Genomic DNA, 23,339 nt, shown 5'->3' on the forward strand with positions numbered 1-23,339 from the left:
TATCAGCCAAGGAGGATCCCCACACCAAATGCCAAAAAGCTGGAGCATCTGAGGGGCAGCCAATAGTGAACTCCAAAGGCCTGGTTAGGTCCATATAACAACATGACTCTGGCATCTCAGAGTCAACATAACAAGGGCCTTTCACAAACATGTGTCCTGCCTTAAACAGTTGCCCAAATACAGTTAACAGAAAGTCAAATAAGAAAAACAGAACTGCAAACAAAACATACATTTTAGAACTGAAAATAAAATGGCTGCTGGAGCAATAAAATGAAGTCCAAGAAAAAGGACCAGGAGAAGGGGTAACAAGGACAGGCTTCGGGTTATCCAAATGATGTAAGAATTTAAACTGACCACCTAGCCAGAAGCTTTATTCCCTAGCTCACCCAATATTGGGAGCAGGGGATGGAGGGACATTCACCCATCCACAGGAGCCAAAATGGTGCCAATGAATCTTTGTGTGGGACCTGGGTGAAGGTCTCTCTAGGTTCCCTCAGCCCAGGTGGGCTTCACTACAATGTAGGGACCAGTGACCTGATAGCCTACTGGCTGGATTGACAGGTCTCACATGAGGTGATGGTACTATGGCCACATGCCCTTCCCCTCAACTCTGCCAGAACAGATGATGGCTCTTGAAAGAGACTTTGACTAATGTTACAGCTTGGTAGCACTAATCACCTTCTCACCATCTCTCACCAATTGCCACCTCTTGCCATCTCTCCATCTCACCAATCACCACCTCTTGCTGTCTTGCCATCCCACAGACCACTGATTGCCACCTCTTGCCTCCTCTCTGATTACCATCTGACTGTTTCTCACTGTCTCTCATTGTCTTGCCTCTTTGCGGATCAAGACCATTTTGCTGTCTCACCACCACATCAGTTATGGCCTTTCATATGCTATCTTCATACCTTTGTGGTCACCAAATGTTGCAGGACAGGCAAGCCCCAGCATTGGGGCTAGCCTGGGAGGGTTCTTGGCTTTAGCTGGGAAAAATTTCAAGTGAGAGCTGGTAGTGTTAGACAGTAATCTTTTATTGAACAGTACTGCTCTTTATGGTCAGCTAACTCACAGGTAGTGTGCCCAGAGCCAATTTATGAGCTCTTGGCAACTGTATAGGCTCTTGGTAAACCCACTTTCAGTTACATGCAAATGAAGAGGCAGGTCAATGCAAATTGAGGGGTAGGTTATTTAGAACTGTCAAGAAAAAGGCAATAATTTTTGGGTCATTGCCATGGAAAGCAGTGGTAGCTTCCAAGTCATTGTCATGACATTTGTAAACTGTCATGGTGCTGTTGGGAACATCGTATGCCAGTGAGCAATGAGGGGAGGTAGGGATTACTTTTGTTGCCATATTCTGGTTCCTACTGAGTTTCTTTACTTTATTTTGTCTGGACTAGATCCTGTTTTGGTCAGCAGAGTTGTGACTAAAAAACAAGTCCTGCTACTCTCTTACCTCAGCACCAGAATCTGCTCAACTTGTGGTAGGCCTCAGGGAGCTTACAATCATGGAAGAAGGTGAAGGGGGAGCCAGTGTATCACATGGCAAGAGGGAGGCAGAGAGAGAGAGAGAGAGAGAGAGAGAGAGAGATGCCAGGCTCTTTTAAACAACTGGATCTCATATGAATTCATAGAGTGAGAACTCACTCATTCCCACTATGAGTACAGCACCAAGTCATTCATGAGAGATCCATTTCTATGACCCAAACACCTCCCACTAGACCCATCTCCAGCATTTGAGGTCACATTTCAATATGAGATTTAAAGGGTGCAAAACATCTGAACCATGTCAAATAATATGTTATGTATATGGATTTAACTAGTGTATATATATAAAACATATATTTTCTAATATATATTCACTTTAGATATGGTAAATTAATATAAGTACCCTAATCATGATATACCCTTCAAAAGAAAATAGTTAACATTTGAAAGACTCTATTCAGAAGCCTACTTCAGAGGTAGTATAAAAATGAATAAAGTTTGGGAAAAGATGCCTAGAGTCATGAGAGTTCATTCTAAGATACATAAGATCACACAAGAAGGCAAGGCTTTCTTTCCCACAGCCAGGCTTCATAAAGTGTGGAAAAATTCTGTATCAAGATGATCATATCTGGTGATGCCTGCTCTAGGGCTTCATTGTCACGATGGTTGACCACATAATTTTGTTTCCCTTGTTCCAAGCACAACTAATTAACCATCTTTCTCTGTATATTTCTCAAGATTATTATACTCCTTCAGAGAAAATCTGATTGGCTTATTGAGAAAGCATACAGATTGGTGAGTCCCCATGTGTCCATATGGCTAGAGTTTTCACACTAGGCAACTTCACAGACTTTTGGATAGCCTATACTGACTGAATGACTTTGGGTAAAATGTTCACCTCTGATCCAATCTGCAATAAACATTATATTTTGATTTATGTGAAATGTTCAGAACAGGCAAATCCATAGAGAAAAATGTAGATTAATGCTTGCCAGACATTGGGAGGGTGGCAATTGGAAGTGACTACTAATGGTTATAGGGTTTATTTCAGGGGTAATAAAAACGACCTAAAACTGATTGTGAGACAATTTTATAAACATACTAATATACATCGAATTGTATAGTTTGAAAAAAAATTAATATCTTCTCCAACTTTATACTCTCATAACCAGTCCTTTTGTTCACTGAAATCTTTACCAATTCTTACCAGGATTGTTTATAACAGTATCCTAACTTGTTATTCTACCTCCACCGCTGCTTTCAATCCATCTTCCACACTACAGCCAGAAGGGGCTTTCTAAAATCTAGATCTGATGTTCACTCTCCTGTTTAAAATCAAAAGTGACTCCAACTACTTACAGTAAAAAGCACACCCTTATCATGGCTTCAATCCATCTTTCAGCCCCAGCATCACTGACAGATTCTATTCTACCTACATATGAAGCACCTTGCCACACTTGCCAATTAACTCTTCCCTCACCTCTTACTTCATTTTCACATGCTCCCTGTCTCTGCCAGATGTCCTACCCACTTTTTCTAAAAGATATACTTATCTTTAAAAGGGCTCCTTGCTAACTTATCTGAGAAGGGTACTCCAACTCCTGAATAAAATGAGCCACTCCTGCATCATTGCTTCCATGGCTAGTGGGTCACAGAGGACACAGCTTTAATGATGTGTTTTCTGTCTTTCCCTGGGCAGAATCTTCATTTTACACATGTTGACAGCTCCACTCCCCAAAGCATTGGAAGGCTCAATAAATACTGAGTACAACAGGTAATACATACATGAACATACGCACAACATCAGTAGTAATCAGTGAATGAAGCCAGATTTGGTGCTTTTCCCAATATACCACTATTCTCCCCAATTCCTAGATAGATACACAGCTACTTTCCCCCTAATTATTTACAAATTCCATTACGTGGCTTGCCATCACTCTCCAATTCCATCTGTGTTTTCTTTGGTAGTTTCAATAGGCACATGGATCAATTTTCTAATATCATAAGCCTCATCTTCTTTAATGATGAGGCTTTAATGAGTTTTGCTTTCTGTAAACAATCCTTTGATCCCACCTGTGCCTACAATAGATTGATCTTACCACCACTTTACTGTCCTTCAACTCCTCATGTCTCCACTTTCCTCCTAATCCACTTAACTCTCTTGTCAAACATTATGTGAACTCTTTTACATGTGTCCTCATATCCCTTACCCCTCTTTCCCTCTATCAGACTTTCTTATTAAATCACCAACTCAAGTTGAATCTAAATTTCCACCTACTTTAACCTGAGCCTGCATAGCAGAATATGACTGGGAACAAAAGGCAGAACTATACTTTTTGATCTCACTTTAAATTCATAACTGCCAACTTCGAGTGTGTTCTTTGTGCTGGCAGGCAATTATATATTTCTTTATATATATTTCAACTCATCTTCCTACTTTCTTAGAAGATTATTTCACATCTTTTCATTTATTCTTTAACCTTCAATATCTGCTTTTCTCCTCTCACTCTCTTCTTATTCCACTGAGAAAGCAAAAGCAATACACTGCCTTCCCACCAGTTACTATGGAGAAACATTATTTCGCCTATGGCCAATTCTTCCATTCATGCCCTAGATCCTCTTTTCTCACTCAAAGACATCACTCCAATAATCACCTTTTTTTTTCTTGCACCATTAATTTTTCACCTCCCTTCCCAAGTCTATTGGATTATATCTTTCACTGTGCAAACATGCTACACATTTCCCATCCTAAAACACACAAGATATAAGCAAAAGTACAGAACAAAATTAAAGCTCTGTATTTATCTCAACACCATTCCTGACATAATCCCATTTCTCTGCTTCATTTCAAAGAAAGGGAATTGTTTATATTTACACATTTGTACTTCCTCTCTTCATTTTCTTATTCTCTACTGAAACTCCTCTGTCATAGTTACAGTAATTACCTACTGATAGACCCACTGATATCTTCTCAGTCCTCATCCTCTCAGTCTATCAGCAGCTTTTGATGTAGTTGCTCCTGTCTTCTTGAAACATTCTCATTTGGCTTCTAGGAAGTCACTCTGTTTTCCTCCTACTGACTGGCTACTCCTTTCATTCTTCTATGCTATTCCTTCTTATTTTTCAAACTTTAAAGGTTGAGTACCTCAGAAGTCAATCCTTGAATTCTTTCTTCTCTTTATATTTACTTTCTGCATTATCCATAACTTTAAATACTGTCTATAAGCTGATGAATTCCAAAGTTTTAACTAAACCTGATGTTTCTTCTCAACTCTAGTATTATATATCATATGTCCAACTACCTATCTCCAATTGGTATCTCAAATTTAACAAGCCCCAAATTTGACTCTTGATCTCCCTAACATCACAATTATACCTCCTACTCTGTTCACAGCTTTTGCAGTTACTCAAGACAAAAACTTTGGATTGCCCTTAATTCCTCTCACACCTCACATCCAATCTATCAGGAAATCGCTTTGGTTCTGCTTTTGAGTCAACACTCCGTGACTTTCAGCACCTCATCCACTGCTACCCTGGTTCAAGGCAGCATCATCGTGGGCTTGGATTATTGCAATAGTCTCCTATCTGGCATTTCTGCTTCTACCTCTGACCCCTGTAAACTCTTCTTTACACAACATCCAACAGTGGTCCTCTTAAAATTTCGGTTATATAATTTCACTCCTCTTCTCAGTATCTTCTAATGCTTCCCCATTTTATTCCAATTAAAGATCAAAATAAGAAGTCCTACATCATCTTTACCCTCCCCAATACCTTTCTTATTTCATTCACTTTATTCTCCCTAGCTCAGTGTCTTCAGGTCACATTGGCCTCTTTACAGTTCCTTGGAAACCCCAAGCATGTTCCTCCCTCAGGGCCTTCAGATTTCCTGTTCTGTCTATAATTGTTTTTTTCTCTCAGATATTTTCATAGCTTGGTTACTCAATTCCCCCGGTTCTCTGCTCAATTGTCATCTCCACATAGAAGATTCCTTTGACTATCCTGCATAAAATAGCACCCCAACAATCACTGTCTCTCCCTCTTACGTGTCTATCTTTCTCTGCAAAACTCATTAACACCTAACATATTATATATATATTTGTAGATGGTCACATAGACCAGTGAAACTTACATGAGAGCAGGGCCTTTGCTTTATACACTGCTTTATCTGCAGCAATCTCAACAGTGCTAAGTTGTTGATAAATGAGTTATATTTGAAGAAATAATTCTTTAACAACAAAAACAAAGAAAAAAAGAAAGGAAGCAGGAATGTTGGAAGGAAATAAAGCAAGCAAGAAAGGGGCCAGTGTGTTTTTATTAAAATGTTCTGTATGTAGAAAATATTCTATTTGTGGTAAGAATGCATATATAATTTCACACCATATTTTTAAATTTTAAAAATAAAAGAAAAAATATAAACAGAAAATATTCTAGAAACTTATGTCAAAATGTCAACAGAGTAAATATTTCAGTGGTGTGGTCATGGCAGGGGTGAGGGGGTCTCTTTTTTCATATCTGTTTTATTTTGTAAAATAAAAAAACACATTTCTTTATCCATTCATCTGCTGATGGACACTTCTACCTGTGAACATTTTTAAATAGAAAAACAATTCTTAAGAGAAATTATACAAGAAAAAAAAGAGATCTATATCCCCATATGTTTTTATTTTCTACACAGCAAGCTCAAATACTGGACTCTCTAAATTAAAACAGGCCTTGTTTTGCACATAGACAAGAGACTTTCCTTTCCATTCCTATTTCCCAGGGCTTTCTAGGATATCCCAAAATACCCCATGAAGTGCCTGTTACTTTATAGCGAATGGAATGTTTCAAGTCCAACTCCAGATGCAGAGCTTGGGCAAATTCAATCAGACAACCGGCAAGCATTTAGCATCTACCTGATTGTGAGCTAAGTACAGAGGAAACAAAGCACTCCATCTGTGCACCAAAGAGTTTATAAACTGTCAGGAAGAAATTCCTGAGTCTGCGTTTGGATCCTAAAACAATCTTTGATTGTGAGTAATACCTGTGCCTAGTTCTGCAGAAACACAGAGGAAAGAGTAACCAAGAATAAAGAGTAGAACCCTCCCAAAACACAGCAAGGATGCTTCAAGGATGCTTTGATCCCCTCACAGTATTGTGTGCCATGTGGTGCCCTCAGCTTTGTGACTCACAAAGGAGCTGTAGTAGGGACATGTTGAGGACACCAGGACCAAACTCATTCGCTACTGCAGAAAGAATTCGAGTTCCTTCATCCCTTAATTTCCTCTGTTAGCTTTACATTTTCATACTCAACCTGTACCTCCTCCAAGTATTATGAAATTCCTACACAAGTAGAAGTCCTAAAAATCTAGAAAAGGACAGGATAGGGCTTTTGAAAAAGGACAATATGTTCTGATTGTGTCTCTGGAAAACAGGGGTCTTAATTCATTACTATTGCAGAACCTTAGTTTTCTTGTCAGTAAAATGGATGGATTTCAGAATTGAATACAAATACATATTTACCAATTTACAAGAGTATCACTTTATCAATACTTTACTGCTCATGCTTCTCTTCTTTCCCAAGTCAGCCTCTCTAGGAAGCCATTACCTGTCCTTGTGATTTGATTTATCAAGGGGAATGGTTAAACATCGGAATTGCTTCAGAGCCTCTTCTAAGCCACTGTAGAACAGCTGGGGTAGAGATGCAGTAATACATAAATAAATAAATAGAGTCTTATTTGGTGGTGGCTTCCTGGTTTCTTGTCAGAAATTTGGTACACAGCAAACAGGAAAGGGACACATATTTCAACACTAGAAAAGACGATGGAATAGAGAGCCTGCTATGAACGAGGTGGGACAGGGTACCAGAAAGACAAATGCTAAGGTCAGAACAGCATTTGAATTCATCCTTACTGTGTGTGACCTTGTGCAAGTAACTCAATCTCTCTAAGTCTGTGTTTATTTGTTAAGAGAAAACTTAAATCTATATTGCAGGTTTGCTATGCCAACTAAATAAAGTAATGTAAATAGAATGCCCAGTACCCAACATTCTCTCAGTAGCAGGACATATTAGTGGAACAGTGGAGATATGGCTTTTAGCCAATATTCTGTATCTTAGCTAGTTGCATGACCTCATAAACACCAGTGAACATTCTTGGACTTCCGTTTCATTCCTATAATGAGTGCTGGGATAATAACCTGAAGATCTTTCCATTCTCTGTTTTTAATGCAACCTAACTTTTTGAAAGAATGTGTAAAATAGGTTCGATTTTCTATTTTACTAAAGCCTTACAGAAGCACCTCTGAGACTCAATCAGTGAAACAAACCCAAGGCCACGCTGTAAGTGTGCTTTACAGCTTACTTGAACTTGCTTTCTTATTAGAACCTTGATTTATTAGATAATAGCTAAGGCATCCTATATGTTGCTTATACTTGTGGTATCTCCTCCAGGTACAGAAAAACCAAACAAACCCTACATTGTTTAAAAATAGCCCATTTTCATTTTGGGTCTTCATACCAGGCATGATACTGAGAAATATTTTTTTTTGTTTTCTTTTTGTTGCTATCATTTTTTAGTAAGAAAAGCAGATTATTTTTATAAAAGCTAATTAAATCCTAAATCTTGTATATTTTTAACTGGACATAGAGTGGACCAAAGGAAATAAAAATGTGTTCTTATATGTTTATTTCAAATAAAGCTCTTTAATCATTTCTGTTTGTTTTAAAAATTATTAAAAACCAATAGAACTGTATTTGATCCTTAAAAATCAAACGTAATTGAAATAGAATGAGGAATTTATTTATGCAGTTTTATCTTATGCAAACTGATTATGTATAGTATGTAAAAAATGCAATAAAATGGTGAAAATGAACTCTTGGGATTTAAATCAAGCCTGGCTTATCATTAAATATTTAATGACTTTTACGCCCTAGAGCTCAAGGAAATCCCTTTCCTTGTTATGTTATTTTGTTTTTTTAATTTTCACAGAATTCATCACCTCTTCTTAAGTCTCACAGGTTTTCTTGATGTGACACTCCAAAAATCAAAACGAGGGGAGAGAAAGAGAACTTCAAATAGATACAAGTGGAAATTATTTTTAAGTCAAATTAACATTCCATTGTTATCAATTAGAATCTCCTAAGGGGAGTAAATCAATCCAAAATATAAGCATAGTTGAATTAAAGCACAACATGGGGGCACTTGTGGTCATGTGCACACCTCCTCACCCAAACACAAAGCCCTACTCATGGGAATCTAGTGTGTAGGAGAATATGTTAAGATGTCCTAGCTAAGCCACCTCCAACACCAGTGATATTTGATATCCTCCTAGGACAAGAGTGTTGGGTCAAATCTTTCTAAATCTAAATATATGATTGTTACAGAGCACACTCTTAGTACATAGGGTCAAGGCATGCCTTTTGCTTGGTGATATTTAAATTTCAATTTATATTAAAATAATAATTTATTAATATAATAATATTTTCACAGTTCAAGATGTCAAGGATTCTTCTAAATACTTCAAATAGGTTATCTCATTTAACCTGTTTAGGAATTCCATGATTAAGAACTTCATTCTTCCAGTTTTATCAGAAAGTGTTTAGGCTGGTCTGAAGGTAATGAGTTATCTTAACTGATTGTTCACAGTCAGTTACAGATCAAACCCCTTGTTTTACTCTCCTCCCTTCTCACTAGTGCACTTGACTCATCTTAAAAAAAGTGTTTAATCATGAGTGATTTTTGATGGTTTTCCTTAATAGCAATAAAACACACACACAAAGACAAACAACAAACAAAGATTTTTTAAAACACCTAAAAAGTTGAAAAGTCACCCCGCCTGTTAACCCAAATCCAACGAAAAAGAATAGTACAATACTGACAGATGCCATAAATTCTGATTCAAGGTCAGCCAACATAAATCGAAAACATCTGTGGAATGGCCGTTTTAAGGGAGCCTAGCTAGCATTCCCGAAGGGTGCCAGAAAAGAGGGAGTGGTGAGATTGTGTGGAACTGTAAAACTGTAAGAAAATCATGTAAGAAAGTCTTTCCAATGGCATGTTAATATTATAATTCATAGTCCAATTGTACTTGATATTTCATATTTTATATTCCACTAATCCAATATATCAAAGAATCTGGCTCCCTGCTGTGATTAAAATAGATTAATAAACATTTCTGGGGAAAATTTTCGTGGCTATATTCATTCTGTTATTAGAATTATAGTTTATGCAAAGTTAAGGTGTAAACCTCAATAGCATTTTGGAAAGTACATTTTATTGCCATGGATTTAAAACAAACTAAGGTGATCATATTAGTTGTTGAAAATTGTAATAACACTTTGGTAGAATAAATGTATTTTTAAAACTGCAAGACACAAAGACTTGACATTAATTTTAGAAATATTATGGACAGGCAGGTTTTGTAGGAGCCTGTAGGTTATAATTTCAAGTAGACAAAATAGTTCTTAGGAAACTCTATCATTTACTTACTTTTTACTTTACCATTTATCTTTACTGTCATAGTACTTCTCCCCAACTGCTAGGGAATAAGATGATCTTTCTCAAGGATACTGAATAAAAGGAGGAAAGAGGAGACTAAAATATAAGTTTAATCGGTTCTCCTATTGAAAGTGACATTGCTGTAAGCTGACATCAGGTTTTTGGTGTCTGCAAATGTTTTCCTTCTCTTCATGTATTTAAAATCACTCCCTCCCCAACACACACCTGGAAAGGCCTTCTGCTGGGTATCCACAATGGTTACAAGTATGTGTAGGAGAGATGGTCATAAATTGCTGTGCTCTTTGGATATTTTTAAACATCAATGATGGAAGATGAAATTAATACAAGCTTTCTGAAAATAATTTTCACATGGCTTAACATTTTTTCATAATCTTTGATTCAGCAATTTAACTTCTAAGAATCTATTACAAAGAATTAATTGAGTAAACAAACATTTACCTTTGAAACATCATTTAAAGGCAAATTATTTATAACAACATAGATATCCAGCATTAATGGTTTGGTTAAATAAACCACAGTATATATTAATATAATATGATTTATATTCACCTTCAAAATTTACGCTGTATAAAAATATTTGATGAATTAGAAAGATGTTCATTACAAAGAGAAAAAAATTAGGTCCCAAAACATCATGTTAAATACAATTCCATTTAGGCAGACAAAAAGGCAGGTTAATTTGAATAGTGTATCACTCATGAATTTTGCATTCATTTTATGTATTTTATTTAATATGCATATTTTATATTTGTTGTAAGAGGAAATATGTTATAAAGACATGGTTTCTGTTTCACACTATAAAAAATGTTTTTGATTTTCATGACCACAAGGTTGATAATAATATTATCAACAGCTGGTTTTAAGTAACCAACACATAAAAGTAATAATATACATAATTATGTTATTCAAATTATATAATCTCTATTTATAATTACATTATTATATTTATATACTATTAACATATTTATACTGCTTTCCATATAGAAATAGACACTCTGAATATTAATTGTAATTCTAGTGGCATTTAGTGAAGAAAGAGTGAAAGAGGAATTGGAATGGTTACCTTGGAGATCATGGAGAAAGTAGAAAAACGACAATAGCAAATATCTGTATAGTACGCACAAGTAAAGCTCTTAGAACTGTGCCAGGCACACAGTGAGGGCTACATAAGCATCTGATATTGCTATTGTTATCCTTCTTGTCAATCTTAACAAGAACCAGGATGTATGACTCTATTATTAACATATCAATTTTGCAGATTATAAAACCAGAGGATTAGGTTTTACTCAGGATACATGCTAGGTTGTATCAGACACCTCCAATACCATAGCTTCAATAGGATATAATGTTTTTTCCTCTATCCTAAAATATTCAAGCAGGTAGTCCACTGTTGGTTGGGCAACTCACCATTATCTGGGACCTGAACCCTTCTATCTTTTTACTCTTTCTTTCTCAGTGAGGCTTCCACTTTGCAGTTCCAGATGACTGCTCTAGCTCTCAGCTTCATGTCGACATTCCAAAGGAATATGGGCAATACTTTCTTTTCATTGAAGGAAAAAGCTCAGGAATTGCACACAATTTCTGTTGATTTCACATTGACCACAATTTAATCACATGGCTATACTCATCTGCAAGGGAGACTGAAGTGTACTACTTAGCTGAGAGTTCAAATACCCAGCTAAAAAGTATATATTCACGTAAGAAGGAGAAAAAGTTATTAGGTGGCAACCAGCAGTCTCTGCCACAGAGATGTTAAGTAGATTGCTCAAGAAAGCATGAATATTAAGTAATAATGCTAGGATTTGAATGTAGGCAGTGTCATTTCAGACAAACTCCCTTGCTCTGAAACTTCCTCTCCAGCCTATGAGTTAAGTCAAATAGGCATGATGATACAGGCTTGCACACATCTCAGGCAAGTACCTAACAAGCATTTACAGCAGTTTCTCAATCTTTCTTAACCCACTCTCTTCTAATAAATATTACATTGTTACTCCCGTCTCCTCCCTTCCCTCATTAGTTTCACAAACACTAGATTCTGATATGTCATTCCACAGAGTGCCCTTTCCACTTCCTCCTATATATAATCCCATCTGCCATGCCCTTCCCTTTGTAAATGCGTGCTGTAAATTTAACCTCTAAATATCCCAATACAGAAGATTTTTTAAACTTCTAAGATGTCTATTACCAAAATATTAGATATCCTAGTTTCCCAAATATAAAACTATAAGACTGAATATTCTCCCTATTATCGCCATTTCTTTGAGATTTTGACATATATCCTATTTCTTTTTTCACCCTTGATAATTACTGATGTAGGAAATTTAATATTTATTGAATGTCTAAGTATGTAGTGGCTCTGTTGTTTAATTCTTTACATAATATTGCTCTAAATACCATAGTGTTATTTTGAAGTAGACATCTTATTTTTTATATTATAGATGAATTAAGACTCTGAGACATATGATAACTTAAACTTATTGACAAGCATTTGAAATCTAGTGTGTCAGAGATAAGGCTACATGTTTACTGTCTATTTCATTTTTCTCTAGTACATTTCCCAGTTTCTCATAAAAGTAGAGTCTTCTGACTATGTTCTGGTCAGCACAATGTGGGCAAATTACATATACACCTTACAGGATTGGCTTTAAACCATGCCTCTGTTCTTACATATTCTGTCTCTCTCCTGTTTGTTTGCAGAAACAAAGGGCTCCAAGGTAGTGGAGCCACACAAGACAAGGCGTCTAAATAGTTGAGTTTCTATTTATAGAACAGTAGCTTTATAGAGTCACCTGACTAGCACCAGATCACCTTTTAAATGAGAAGGAATCCTTTATTATGCTAAGCCATTGAAACTTTGGAGTTGTTCCTGCAGTTATCATGGCTTACTCTAATTAATACACTGTGCCAGTTTTCAATTCATTGCTTCTCTGCTCCAAAGCCACCCTCTTTTCCTTAGTTTTAAATTCCAAAGGGAAACCCTGCAAACATTTCTCCTTTGCCAGTAGGCACAATGTAAAGCCTTGTCAGTAGAGGGTGCTAGTGAGATCCTGCAGGAGGGAGGGGATTCTCTTCCCAGAGTCAGTGCTTTTTTTCTGGCTTCTATGGTGTGCTGCCAGAAGACAAGTGTCCTTCCTTATCAGCAGCCAGCTTTCTTGCCAGAAGGTGTCGTCAGTGAGGGTGGAAGACCTAGCGGTCCACAACCCCCAGTGACTTTCAGTGATTTCCCAGAGAGTGGTCTCCTGATCATCTGCCCTGGCATGAGGCACCTAACTGAACTTTTCCCCTATCTGGTAGGCTTTGGCAACACTTTCTCCAACAAAGTCTGAATCTCAACTTGAAGCAAGGGGTGGGAAGTTGGGGAGGATCTGCCAAGTTTTTTCCCTCTTTGGATGCGCTCCCTCAGCCATAGAAGTGGCGGCTTTTCCCGGCATTTGCTATTCCTGGATTCTTCAGAGTTCTCTTTAACCAATCCTTCTTAATTGAGCTCCTTTTACTAGTTATTTTCTTATGTTAAATGTCCCTTATTCAATTTAATGCATAATGTCTGTCCCTTACTGAAACTTAACTGATGTTTACACAAAATACATACATAATCTTGAAAAGTGGTGCCATCTAAACTATGGTCATATGAAAATATGGTCAGATAGAGGCAGACTGAAATGTGTCATTTGAGTCATGGTAAAACAAAATCTTTTGAGCCAGCCAGTCTTGAGTTTGACTACTGGCTCAGTCACTTTCTAGCTATGTGAACCTTGAAATAGTTGCTAAAGATCTCTGAGCTTTATAATTTCTTCATCTCTCAAATCAGGTTAATAATGATTATCTTGTGGTGTTGCTGTGACTAAGCAGCATGTGTACAGTAGTTGGCACAAAGTGGGCACTAAATAAACAGTATTTTAAATACCAATTCATGATGATTTTTCAGTGCCTGTGATTGAGCACTATTTCATTTACTTGTCATATTCAAATGATTGTGTCTCTCCATAAACTCACTGTAATTCTTTTTGTGGTTAGGGCCAAACAAAGCATTTATGAACCTTGCTTATCCTTTGTCCTCTCAATATTTGTTTCCTTTGCCAAAGAGAATAGCTCAATATCACTCTTCTCAAAATTAATCAGTATTTAAAGCATTTATCAAATCCCTTCTCATGCTGCTTCTGGGAGACTCCATGGCCCCATATTATTTTGCACTTTCACAAAATTTTTATTTTCCATCCTTCTTTGATTACTCTCAATATTCTCTCTTCTCTAGAAATTTCCAGACCTTACTTTATAGATTTTTAATAATATTTACCTCCTGATTCTTGTATGGAAACACACTCTGATTAAAGCATTTTCATATTAATTTATAATGTAAATAACATCACACGTATATAAATTAATATACACCTTCCTCTATTACACCTTCCTCTATAGTAATTTAACAACATTATTTATTCCAAAAAAGTATTCATGTGCTTTATTTTTATTCTATAAGCCACTTGTCGCTATCTTTTTATTTCTGGGCTGCTGACTGTTTCACTTGGATTAGCATCTTTTCCTCCAACGGCCATGTCTTTATATACTTTTTACTAGCAGAATACTTGAAGTAAAGCTGCCAATACCTATACAAATCTATGGCTATATTAGTCAGGAATGTTTGAGTTATAGAAAAATCAATGCAATCTGTTCTGAACAAATGAACAACAACAAAACCAAAGAGGAATTTATTGCCTCTTGTAACTGGGAAGTTAAAGGTTAAATCAGGACTTATACACAGTTAAACTAAGAGATTCAGATGGGATCTTCATTTCTCCCTGCCTTTCTTTTTCTTAACTGCTTGATTCTATGTATTGGTTATGTGTTCACCCAGCTGTCACATGGGGTGAGAAAATCATGGCCATTTCCTACAGGCCCCTTTTCTAAAGAATTGGAAAAAAGGCACAGCCAAAGACCCTGCATAGTTCAACTTGGATCACAAGCACACCTCTAGACCTGTCACTTGAGCCAGGAAGAATGAAGTACTCTGATTAGCCCATTGTGGCCAGAAGAGCAGATGCACTGACAAGAAATCCTGCCAGAATCACATGATACATGTAGATCTTTTATTTCTAACAATCTGTTTTCTTATCTATAAAATGTGTAATCATACCTCCCAATAGAGGTAGTAATGATGATTAAATGACATTATGTTTTGAAAAGATATAATACCTGATCTGAACAATGAATTATAGCTTCTAACATTTATTATAATGATAAAATAAAATGCAGAATGTCATGCAGTGGAAACAGAAAGTCTTCTTTTCTCGATCCTCAACTGTATCTTTTGCCTCTTATTAACCCACTCTCCCTTCCCCCAATGAAACTGTAGACTTAAAGAGCAGAGACCCGTGACTTTTTTATTTCTGGTTTCCATGGCAACAGCTATCACAGAGAGAAAAAAAAGAAACTAACATATATTAAGCACTATGCATTTTGTTGGAGATCTTGACAAGTGACTTACTTAATGCACCAAACACAACAACTTGCTCAGAGCAGCGAATTGATAGCTATTTGATTAAGGAGTCCAATTAATACAAATTTATGTTACACATCTGGCATAAGGTAACTTCTTCAAAGTTCAGTTCAAGACAAAATAGAAAACATTGTATTTTATTACAAGTAATAGCAACTTTCTCATATTTGATATTTACAAAAAAAACACTTTCATAAAGTTTCTTTGAGCTCTTTGAAAGACAATTTTGTTCTAATATAAAGCATGACCTGGGTCATCTGGAATTTTAAATTCCAGAGTCTTATGTCTACCATTACAGTTTCAGTGAGTACACTGCATTTAGGTATATACTGCCTGTGCCTGGAGGTTGATATTCTAAAAGTCAATCAAATTGAAGAAAATAAATTAGCTTGATGATATGGAAAATTTCAGACTCATCAATGCAGTGAACAGTTTTGGACACACTTCCCAGAGGCATTTTACCCTTGTCTTCAAGACTTACTTTGTTTAGTTTATCAGCATTTCTGACCATTTTTATTAGGATTTTTCATGATCTTTTCTTTTCCAATATTGGGAAATTTTCCGGTTGCTTGGGAATTCCAAGAAGCCAATGTTTTAAGACAGAAACAGCTCAGATGAAGCCAAGTTTAAATTCATACAAAATGCTAGTTGGAACATCTGAGAGCAAGTCATGAATTCAGAAGTGATGAAGTACTAGACAGAGAAGAGCAGTGATAAAGAGGCACACTCTAAAATTCCCTCCCGTGGAATAACAAACACCAGGACTACACATCATCATTAAGCTAAAGGGATGCATCAAGGGAAACAATAGTTTTATACTGCTTTTTCCTGTGGTTCCACTTTTTTTCTTATCACAGCTTTATTTTTTATTTGCATACCATAGATTTTGCCCATTTAAAGTATAGCATTCAGTGGATTTTAGTATATTCATGTTGTGTAACTATAACCAGAATGAATTTGAGAACATTTTTCTCATCCCCCGAAGAAAACCCATATGCTTTATCTGTCATCCATGAAACCCTCCGAAGCCTAGGTGACTGCTAATCAACTTTGCATTTCTATTGATTTACCCTAGGGTCCCATATTTGACACATCCAAAAATATCTACCATTTTTTACCTAATAGCTTTGCTTACACTACTTCTTCAATTTTAAAAATAAGCATAGTAGTATCATAATATCCACATGTATTGATTACTTGTTATGTTTTAGCACTATACTAAGTGTTTTACATGTATTATTTCATGACAAACTACCTCTCACTGTTGTTAAGAAAATTGTTAATCTTTTCAAAAAAAAAAAACACCTCCTGCATTCATTGATTTGTTTGAAGGGGTTTTGTGTCTCTATCTTCTTCAGTTCTGCTCTGATCTTAGTTATTTTTTGTCTTCTGCTAGCTTTTGAATTTGTTTGCTCCTGCTTCTCTAGTTCTTTTAATTGTGATTTTAGGGTGTCAATTTTAGATGTTTCCCACTTTCTCCTGTGGGCATTTAGTGCTATAAATTTCCATCTAAACACTGCTTTAGCCATGTCCCAGAGATTCTGGTCTATTGTGTCTTTGTTCTCATTGGTTTCAAATAACTTATTTATTTCTACCTTAATTTTATTTTTTACCCAGTAGTTATTCAGGAGCAGGTTGTTCAGTTTTCATGTAGTTGTGCAGTTTTGATTGAGTTTCTCAATCCTGAGTTCTAATTTGATTGCACTGTGGTCTGAGAGACTTGTTTGTTAAGATTTCCATTCTTTTGCATTTGCTGAGGAGTGTTTTACTTCCAATTATATGATCAATTTTAGAATAAGTGCAACGTGGTGCTAAGAAGAATGTATATACTATTGATTTGGGGTGGAGAGTTCTCTAGATGTCTGTTAGGTTCACTTGGTCCAAAGCTGAGTTCAAGTCCTGAATATCCTTGTTAATTTTCTGTCTCATTGATCTGTCTAATATTGATAGTGGGTATTAAAGTCTCCCACTCTTATTGTGTGGGAGCCTAAGTCTCTTTGTAGGTCTCCAAGAACCTGCTTTATAAATCTGGGTGTTCCTGTATTGGACGCATATATATTTAGGATAGTTAGCTCTTCTTTTGCATTGATCCCTTTACCATTATGTAATGCCCTTCTTTGTCTTTTTTGATATTTGTTGGTTTAAAATCTGTTTTATCAGACACTAGGATTGCAACCCGGTTTTTGTTTTTGTTTGTTTTTTTGTTTTGTTTTTGCTTTCCATTTGCTTGGTAAATATTCCTCCATCCCTTTATTTTGAGCCTATGTATGTCTCTGCACATGAGATGGGTCTCCTGAATACAGCACACTGATGGGTCTTGACTCTTTATCCAATTTGCCAGTTTGTGACTTTTAATTGGGGCATTTAGCCCATTTACATTTAAGGTAAATATTGTTATGTGTGAATTTGATCCTGTCATTATGATGCTAGCTGGTTATTTTGCCTGGTAGTTGATGCAGTTTCTTCATAGTGTCGATGGTCTTTACAATTTGGTATGTTTTTGCTGGTACCAGCTTTTCCTTTCCGTATTTAGGCTTTCTTCAGGAGCTCTTGTAAAGCAGGCGTGGTGGTGACAAAATCTCTCAGCATTTGCTTGTCTCTAAAGGATTTTATTTCTCCTTTGCTTATGAATCTTAGTTTGGCTGGAAATGAAATTCTGGTTTGAAAATTCTTTTCTTTAAGAATGTTGAGTATTGGCCCCTACTCTCTTCTGGCTTGTAGGGTTTCTGCAGGGAGATGCGCTGTTAGTCTGATGGTTTTCCCTTTGTGGGTAACCTGACCTTTCTCTCTGGCTGCCCTTAACATTTTTTCCTTAATTTCAACCTTGGTCAATCTGATGATTATGTGTCTTAGTGTTGCTCCTCAAACTATACTACAAGGCTACAATGACCAAAACAGCATGGTACTGGTACCAAAACAGATATATAGAACAGAGGCCTCAGGAAAAACATTACACATCTAAAACCTGGCTCTTTGACAAATCTGACAAAAACAAGCCATGCGGAAAGGATTCCCTATTTAATAAATGGTGTTAGGAAAACTGGCTAGCCATATGCAGAAAACTGAAATTGGACCCCTTCCTTACACCTTACACAAAAATTAACTCAAGATGGATTAATGACTTAAATGTAAGACCTAAAACCATAAAAACCCTAGAAGAAAACCTAGGCAACTCCATTCAGGACATAGGCATGGGCAAAGACTTCATGTCTAAAACACAAAAAGCAATGGCAACAAAAGCCAAAATTGACAAATAGGATCTAATCAAACTAAAGAGCTTCTGCACAGCAAAAGAAACTATCATCAGAGTGAACAGGCAACCTACAGAATGGGAGAAAATTTTTGCACTTTATCCATCTGACAAACGGTTAATATTCAGAATCTACAAACAACTTAAACATATTTACAAGAAAAAAACAACCCCAACAAAAAGTGGGCAAAGGATATGAACAGACACTTCTCAAAAGAAGACATTTATGAGACCAACAAACATATGAATAAAAGCTCATCATCACAGGTCATTAGAGAAATGCAAATCAAAACCACAATGAGATACCATCTAATGCCAGTTAGAATGGTGATCATTAAAAATTCAGGAAACAACAGATGCTGGAGAGGATGTGGAGAAATAGGAACACTTTTACACTGTTGGTGGGAGTGTAAATTAGTTCAACCATTGTGGAAGACAGTGTGGTGATTCTTCAAAGATCTAGAACCAGAAATACCATTTGACCCAGCAATCCCATTACTGGGCATATACCCAAAAGATTATAAATCATTCTACTATAAAGACATATCCACACGTATGTTTATTGCAGCACTATTCCCAATAGCAAAGACTTGGAACCAACCCAAATGCCCATCAATGATAGACTGGATAAAGAAAATGTGGCACATATATACCATGGAATACAATGAAGCCATAAAAAAGGATAGTTCATGTCCTTTTCAGGGATATGGATGAAGCTGGAAACCATCATTCTCAGCAAACTAACATAGGAACAGAAAACCAAACCAAACACTGCATGTTCTCACTCATAAGTGGGAGTTGAACAATGAGAACACATGGACACAGAGAGGGGAACATCACACACTGGGGCCTGTCAGAGGGTGGGGGGCCAGGGAAGGGATAGCATTAGGAGAAATACCTAATGTAGATGATGGGTTGATGGGTGCAGCAAACCACCATGGCACATGTATACCTATATAACAAACCTGCACATTCTACATATGTATCCCAGAACCTAAAGTATAATAATAATAATAATAAAGGCCAGGCGTGGTGGCTCCCAGCACGTTGGGAGGCCGAGGTGGGCAGATTATGAGGTCAGGAGTTCGAGACCAGCCTGGCCAATTTGTTGAAACCCCATCTCTACTAAAAATACAAAAATTAGCCGGGTGTGGTGGTGCATGCCTGTAGTCATAGCTACTCGGGAGACTGAGACAGAAGAATCACTTGAACCTGGGAGGTGGAGGTTTCAGTGAGCTATCGCACCACTGCACTTCAGCCTGGGCAATAGAGTGAGACTCCATCTCAAAAAAAAAAAGAAAAAAGAAAAGAAAAGAAAGGTGTTTAGGCCAGGTGTGTGGTGGCTCGCACCTGTAAATCCAGCACTTTGGGAGTCCAAGGCAGGTGGATCACTTGAGGCCAGAAGTTCGAGACCAGGATGGTTGATGAGGTGAAACCCTGTCTCTACTAAACATGAAAAAGAAAAAAAGACAGAGACAGTAAGAATACTAACAGGAAGGTTGGTGAGATAAGCTACATTCTCCAGTGTTATGGTTAATCCTGACACCATACGTGACGCCATAATTAATATTCATCATTTCCCTTCCCTTGACCAAACTGCTTCTAATCAAGGTTCATTGCATAGTGCAATAACTCAGACATTTATCCCTGAGAGTATGAGTCCCTGACTTCTCGTCCTTATCAAGATGTTGCTGCTGCAACTGCCCTTTCAGATATCACCAGTGATGGAGGCATCAAGAGGCACCCCAGTGAATCCCATGAGTTCCAGACACACTACTTTCTGCTCCACTATCTAGTAGCAACCCCATTTCCTTTTGATCATTATGGTGAGTGACCCTTGTTTGTATAGTAACTACCTTCTCTAATTGCTGGTTTATAGGCCTGAGGAGCCAAAATTAATCAGACAGCAGCTGAAGCTGTAGATTTATTGGAACCCTTACTATGTCTTCTGGTAGAAGTATTAAGACCTCCAATTATGGAAAACCTGAAGTTCTGGCAAGGAGAAACTCATTTTCTTAAGTAGATTATTAAAAGTAACAGTGAGAGGCTATACTCTTATTTCCATCTTTTGGTCCTAGGTGTCTAAGACACAGAACCAAATATGCCAGCACCATTTAATAGTCTACCACGTAATGACCCTTAAATATGAAGGAAGCCATTCCCATAAAAACAGAGCAACATCTCTATAATCTCAAGCCTGGTCAATGGAGAACAATCACTACTGAGTTTCTCATTGATGCAGGTATCCCTCTTTTGGGAACACTTCTTGCTTTAGTAAAGTGATTGTCTTCTAGGCTCTCCTGGAGAACACAATGAGCTGGCAGATTCTCCGGCCTTTCAAAATAAGTACACTCTAACATTCCCACTTCTATGACACCCTGGATCTCTTCTCCAGTATTTTGCCAATGTAGTTCTGGCATGTCCACATCATTTATTTCAGGCCAGAATCATTTATAAGCTTCAAGGAGCCAAGCCATTCCAATAGCATATTAGAATCAATGCCAGGTAGACTTGCCAGAATGTTAAAAATTAACTCATGAAAGTATTTCCTCATATAAGTAGAGTATCTATTAGCCGGCCTTATCGCCATGATCCAATATTTCAGTATATCAAGACCAATTCATGGATTGTTCTCTAGATTACTACTAATATTTACTAGCCAGATTCTGTAGTTCATTTGATAAATAATCCATTTCATCCTGCAACACAGATCATCCTTTTCCACTCAGATCATGCTGAGACTTGGCCCTAGTTATTTGTCCAGAAGCAATGAGGGGAAATGGGGGCAGAACTTGATATGGGCAAGCCTCACCTTAAAACTTCCTACTGAGGCAGGGCTTTTATGTAGCAATTAACTGTTCTCCCACTGGAAAGAGTAGAAGGCCTCTTTTTCTAGGTCAGAGTTTCCAAAGAATTTGGGGATTCAAGACTCTTAAGGATATGTACCCACATATCTCATCCTCTATCTCAGGATCCTGCAGAGTTGTAAGAGGCCAAGCTGACAGAGCTACCACGTTTCCTCCACTGAAGTCAAGACCCTTACAGGAAAATAGCAGGATCCTGAGAAACCTCGTCTCTATTAAAAATACAAAAATTAGCTGGGCGTGGTGGCACATGCCTGTAGTCCCAGCTACTCAGGAGGCTGAGGCAGGAGAATCGCTTGAACCCAGGAGGTGGAAGTTGCAGTGAGCTGAGATCGCGCCACTGCACTCCAGCCTGGTGACATAGCAAGACTCCGTCTCAACAAAAAAAAAAAGAAAAAAAAAATATATATGTATATGTATATACGACTCCTGTGAGTGTATTACAAATATTAATATGAAATAATGACATTAAAAAATAATAGCTACCTGCACGTGTCAGCACCACAACCACTGTGTAAACCAAGGTGTCACAATGCATATTTTATTGTTTCTTTTTATGTTGATTGATCTGGCACCTTTCTTAATCAGAATCTATGAGGACATATTCCTCTGATTAACTAAAAATATGTATATGCACTGTACACTCTGTAGCCTAAATGTCAATATGAACAGTAAATGCAGATGGCATAGACTCATCCCAGTTTTAACAGTGTCCAGCAGTTTCTTTAAGCATACATTTCTCATCTCCTCCTTGAAATAAAATTTTAGAAATGGATCTTGAGAACCCTGTTTACTTTGTCTGAAAAAAAAAAATCCCTTCACAACACTAAGAAACTTAAAGCACTTTGATAAATAGGGAAACAGCATCTTTTAATGTTTTATTGTTCACTTGTGAAAATATATATATTACATGTATAGAGGAGCCCCACAGCTTGAGTCAGAGAAAGCTAACAGAAAGGCACATATGGAGGCATGTCTTTTCATACAATATTCAGTTAAGCCAACATTCAGGCCATGGCAAGTGACAATTAGGACAAGGACAATATAGCACACCTGTGTTCATGATTCCAAAGAGCTAACTCAGAGGCAACTCTTAGGTCTGCCGAGAATGGAGGTCATCTTGGGAGAAAATATCACATCTACTTAATAGGCCTGTCAGGCCATCAGAGAATATATTGAAATCTGGACAAAGACACCGGGCAAGGTGAAAGCCAGTCCTTAACCTGACAGCTAGTTTGTTCTTCTCCCCTTTTATTTTAAGACTTGAGGCCTTTGCTGATTAAAAGAAGCAAATAACAGTGCTGACTGTGGCCCTGCAGGATTTTGGTCAGCTACATGACAGAAGTTTGTAACAGACTAAATATTTTCAAAAGTTTGTAAACACTGTGATGATGGTGAGGAAAGCACAGAAAGAACATTTGCTATTTCTCTCTCATTGAAAAAACAGAGGCATAGATCTTTGGCTTGCCACATGTGGTATCTCTATCCTGACGTTTACCCAAAATGGTAAAAATAGAGGCACAATTTGTGGAACAATGAGGTCGTTCCTACCAGACACCAGCAAAGGTGCCTACTAGGATTTGGCACAGCCAGAGCAGCTGGCAACCTTGGTTGATGTGAGATGGGGCTTCACGACGTCCGGCTCAATAGACTCCATTAGGTCACACTCATTTGCAAGTATGTGTTTCACCAGGCATCTGGAGGCTTCATCAATGTTTATATTTTCCTATGAGGGAAAAAATAAA

The 23,339-nt window shown here is 37.2% G+C and overlaps 1 protein-coding gene across 1 annotated transcript in view; it reads right to left on the minus strand.

Annotated features, from left to right (window-relative positions):
* Positions 1-15,350: 15,350 nt before the first annotated feature.
* RAB38 (RAB38, member RAS oncogene family) overlaps positions 15,351-23,339 on the minus strand; it is a 68,922-nt gene continuing 60,933 nt past the window's right edge. The window contains exon 3 of the mRNA XM_003832986.5: positions 15,351-23,320. Coding sequence (XP_003833034.1) covers positions 23,168-23,320 — 153 coding nt within the window. The 3' untranslated portion in view covers positions 15,351-23,167. The remainder of the gene's footprint in view (positions 23,321-23,339) is intronic.

Source organism: Pan paniscus, chromosome 9 (assembly GCF_029289425.2).
Source record: "Pan paniscus chromosome 9, NHGRI_mPanPan1-v2.0_pri, whole genome shotgun sequence".
NCBI lineage: Eukaryota > Metazoa > Chordata > Mammalia > Primates > Hominidae > Pan > Pan paniscus.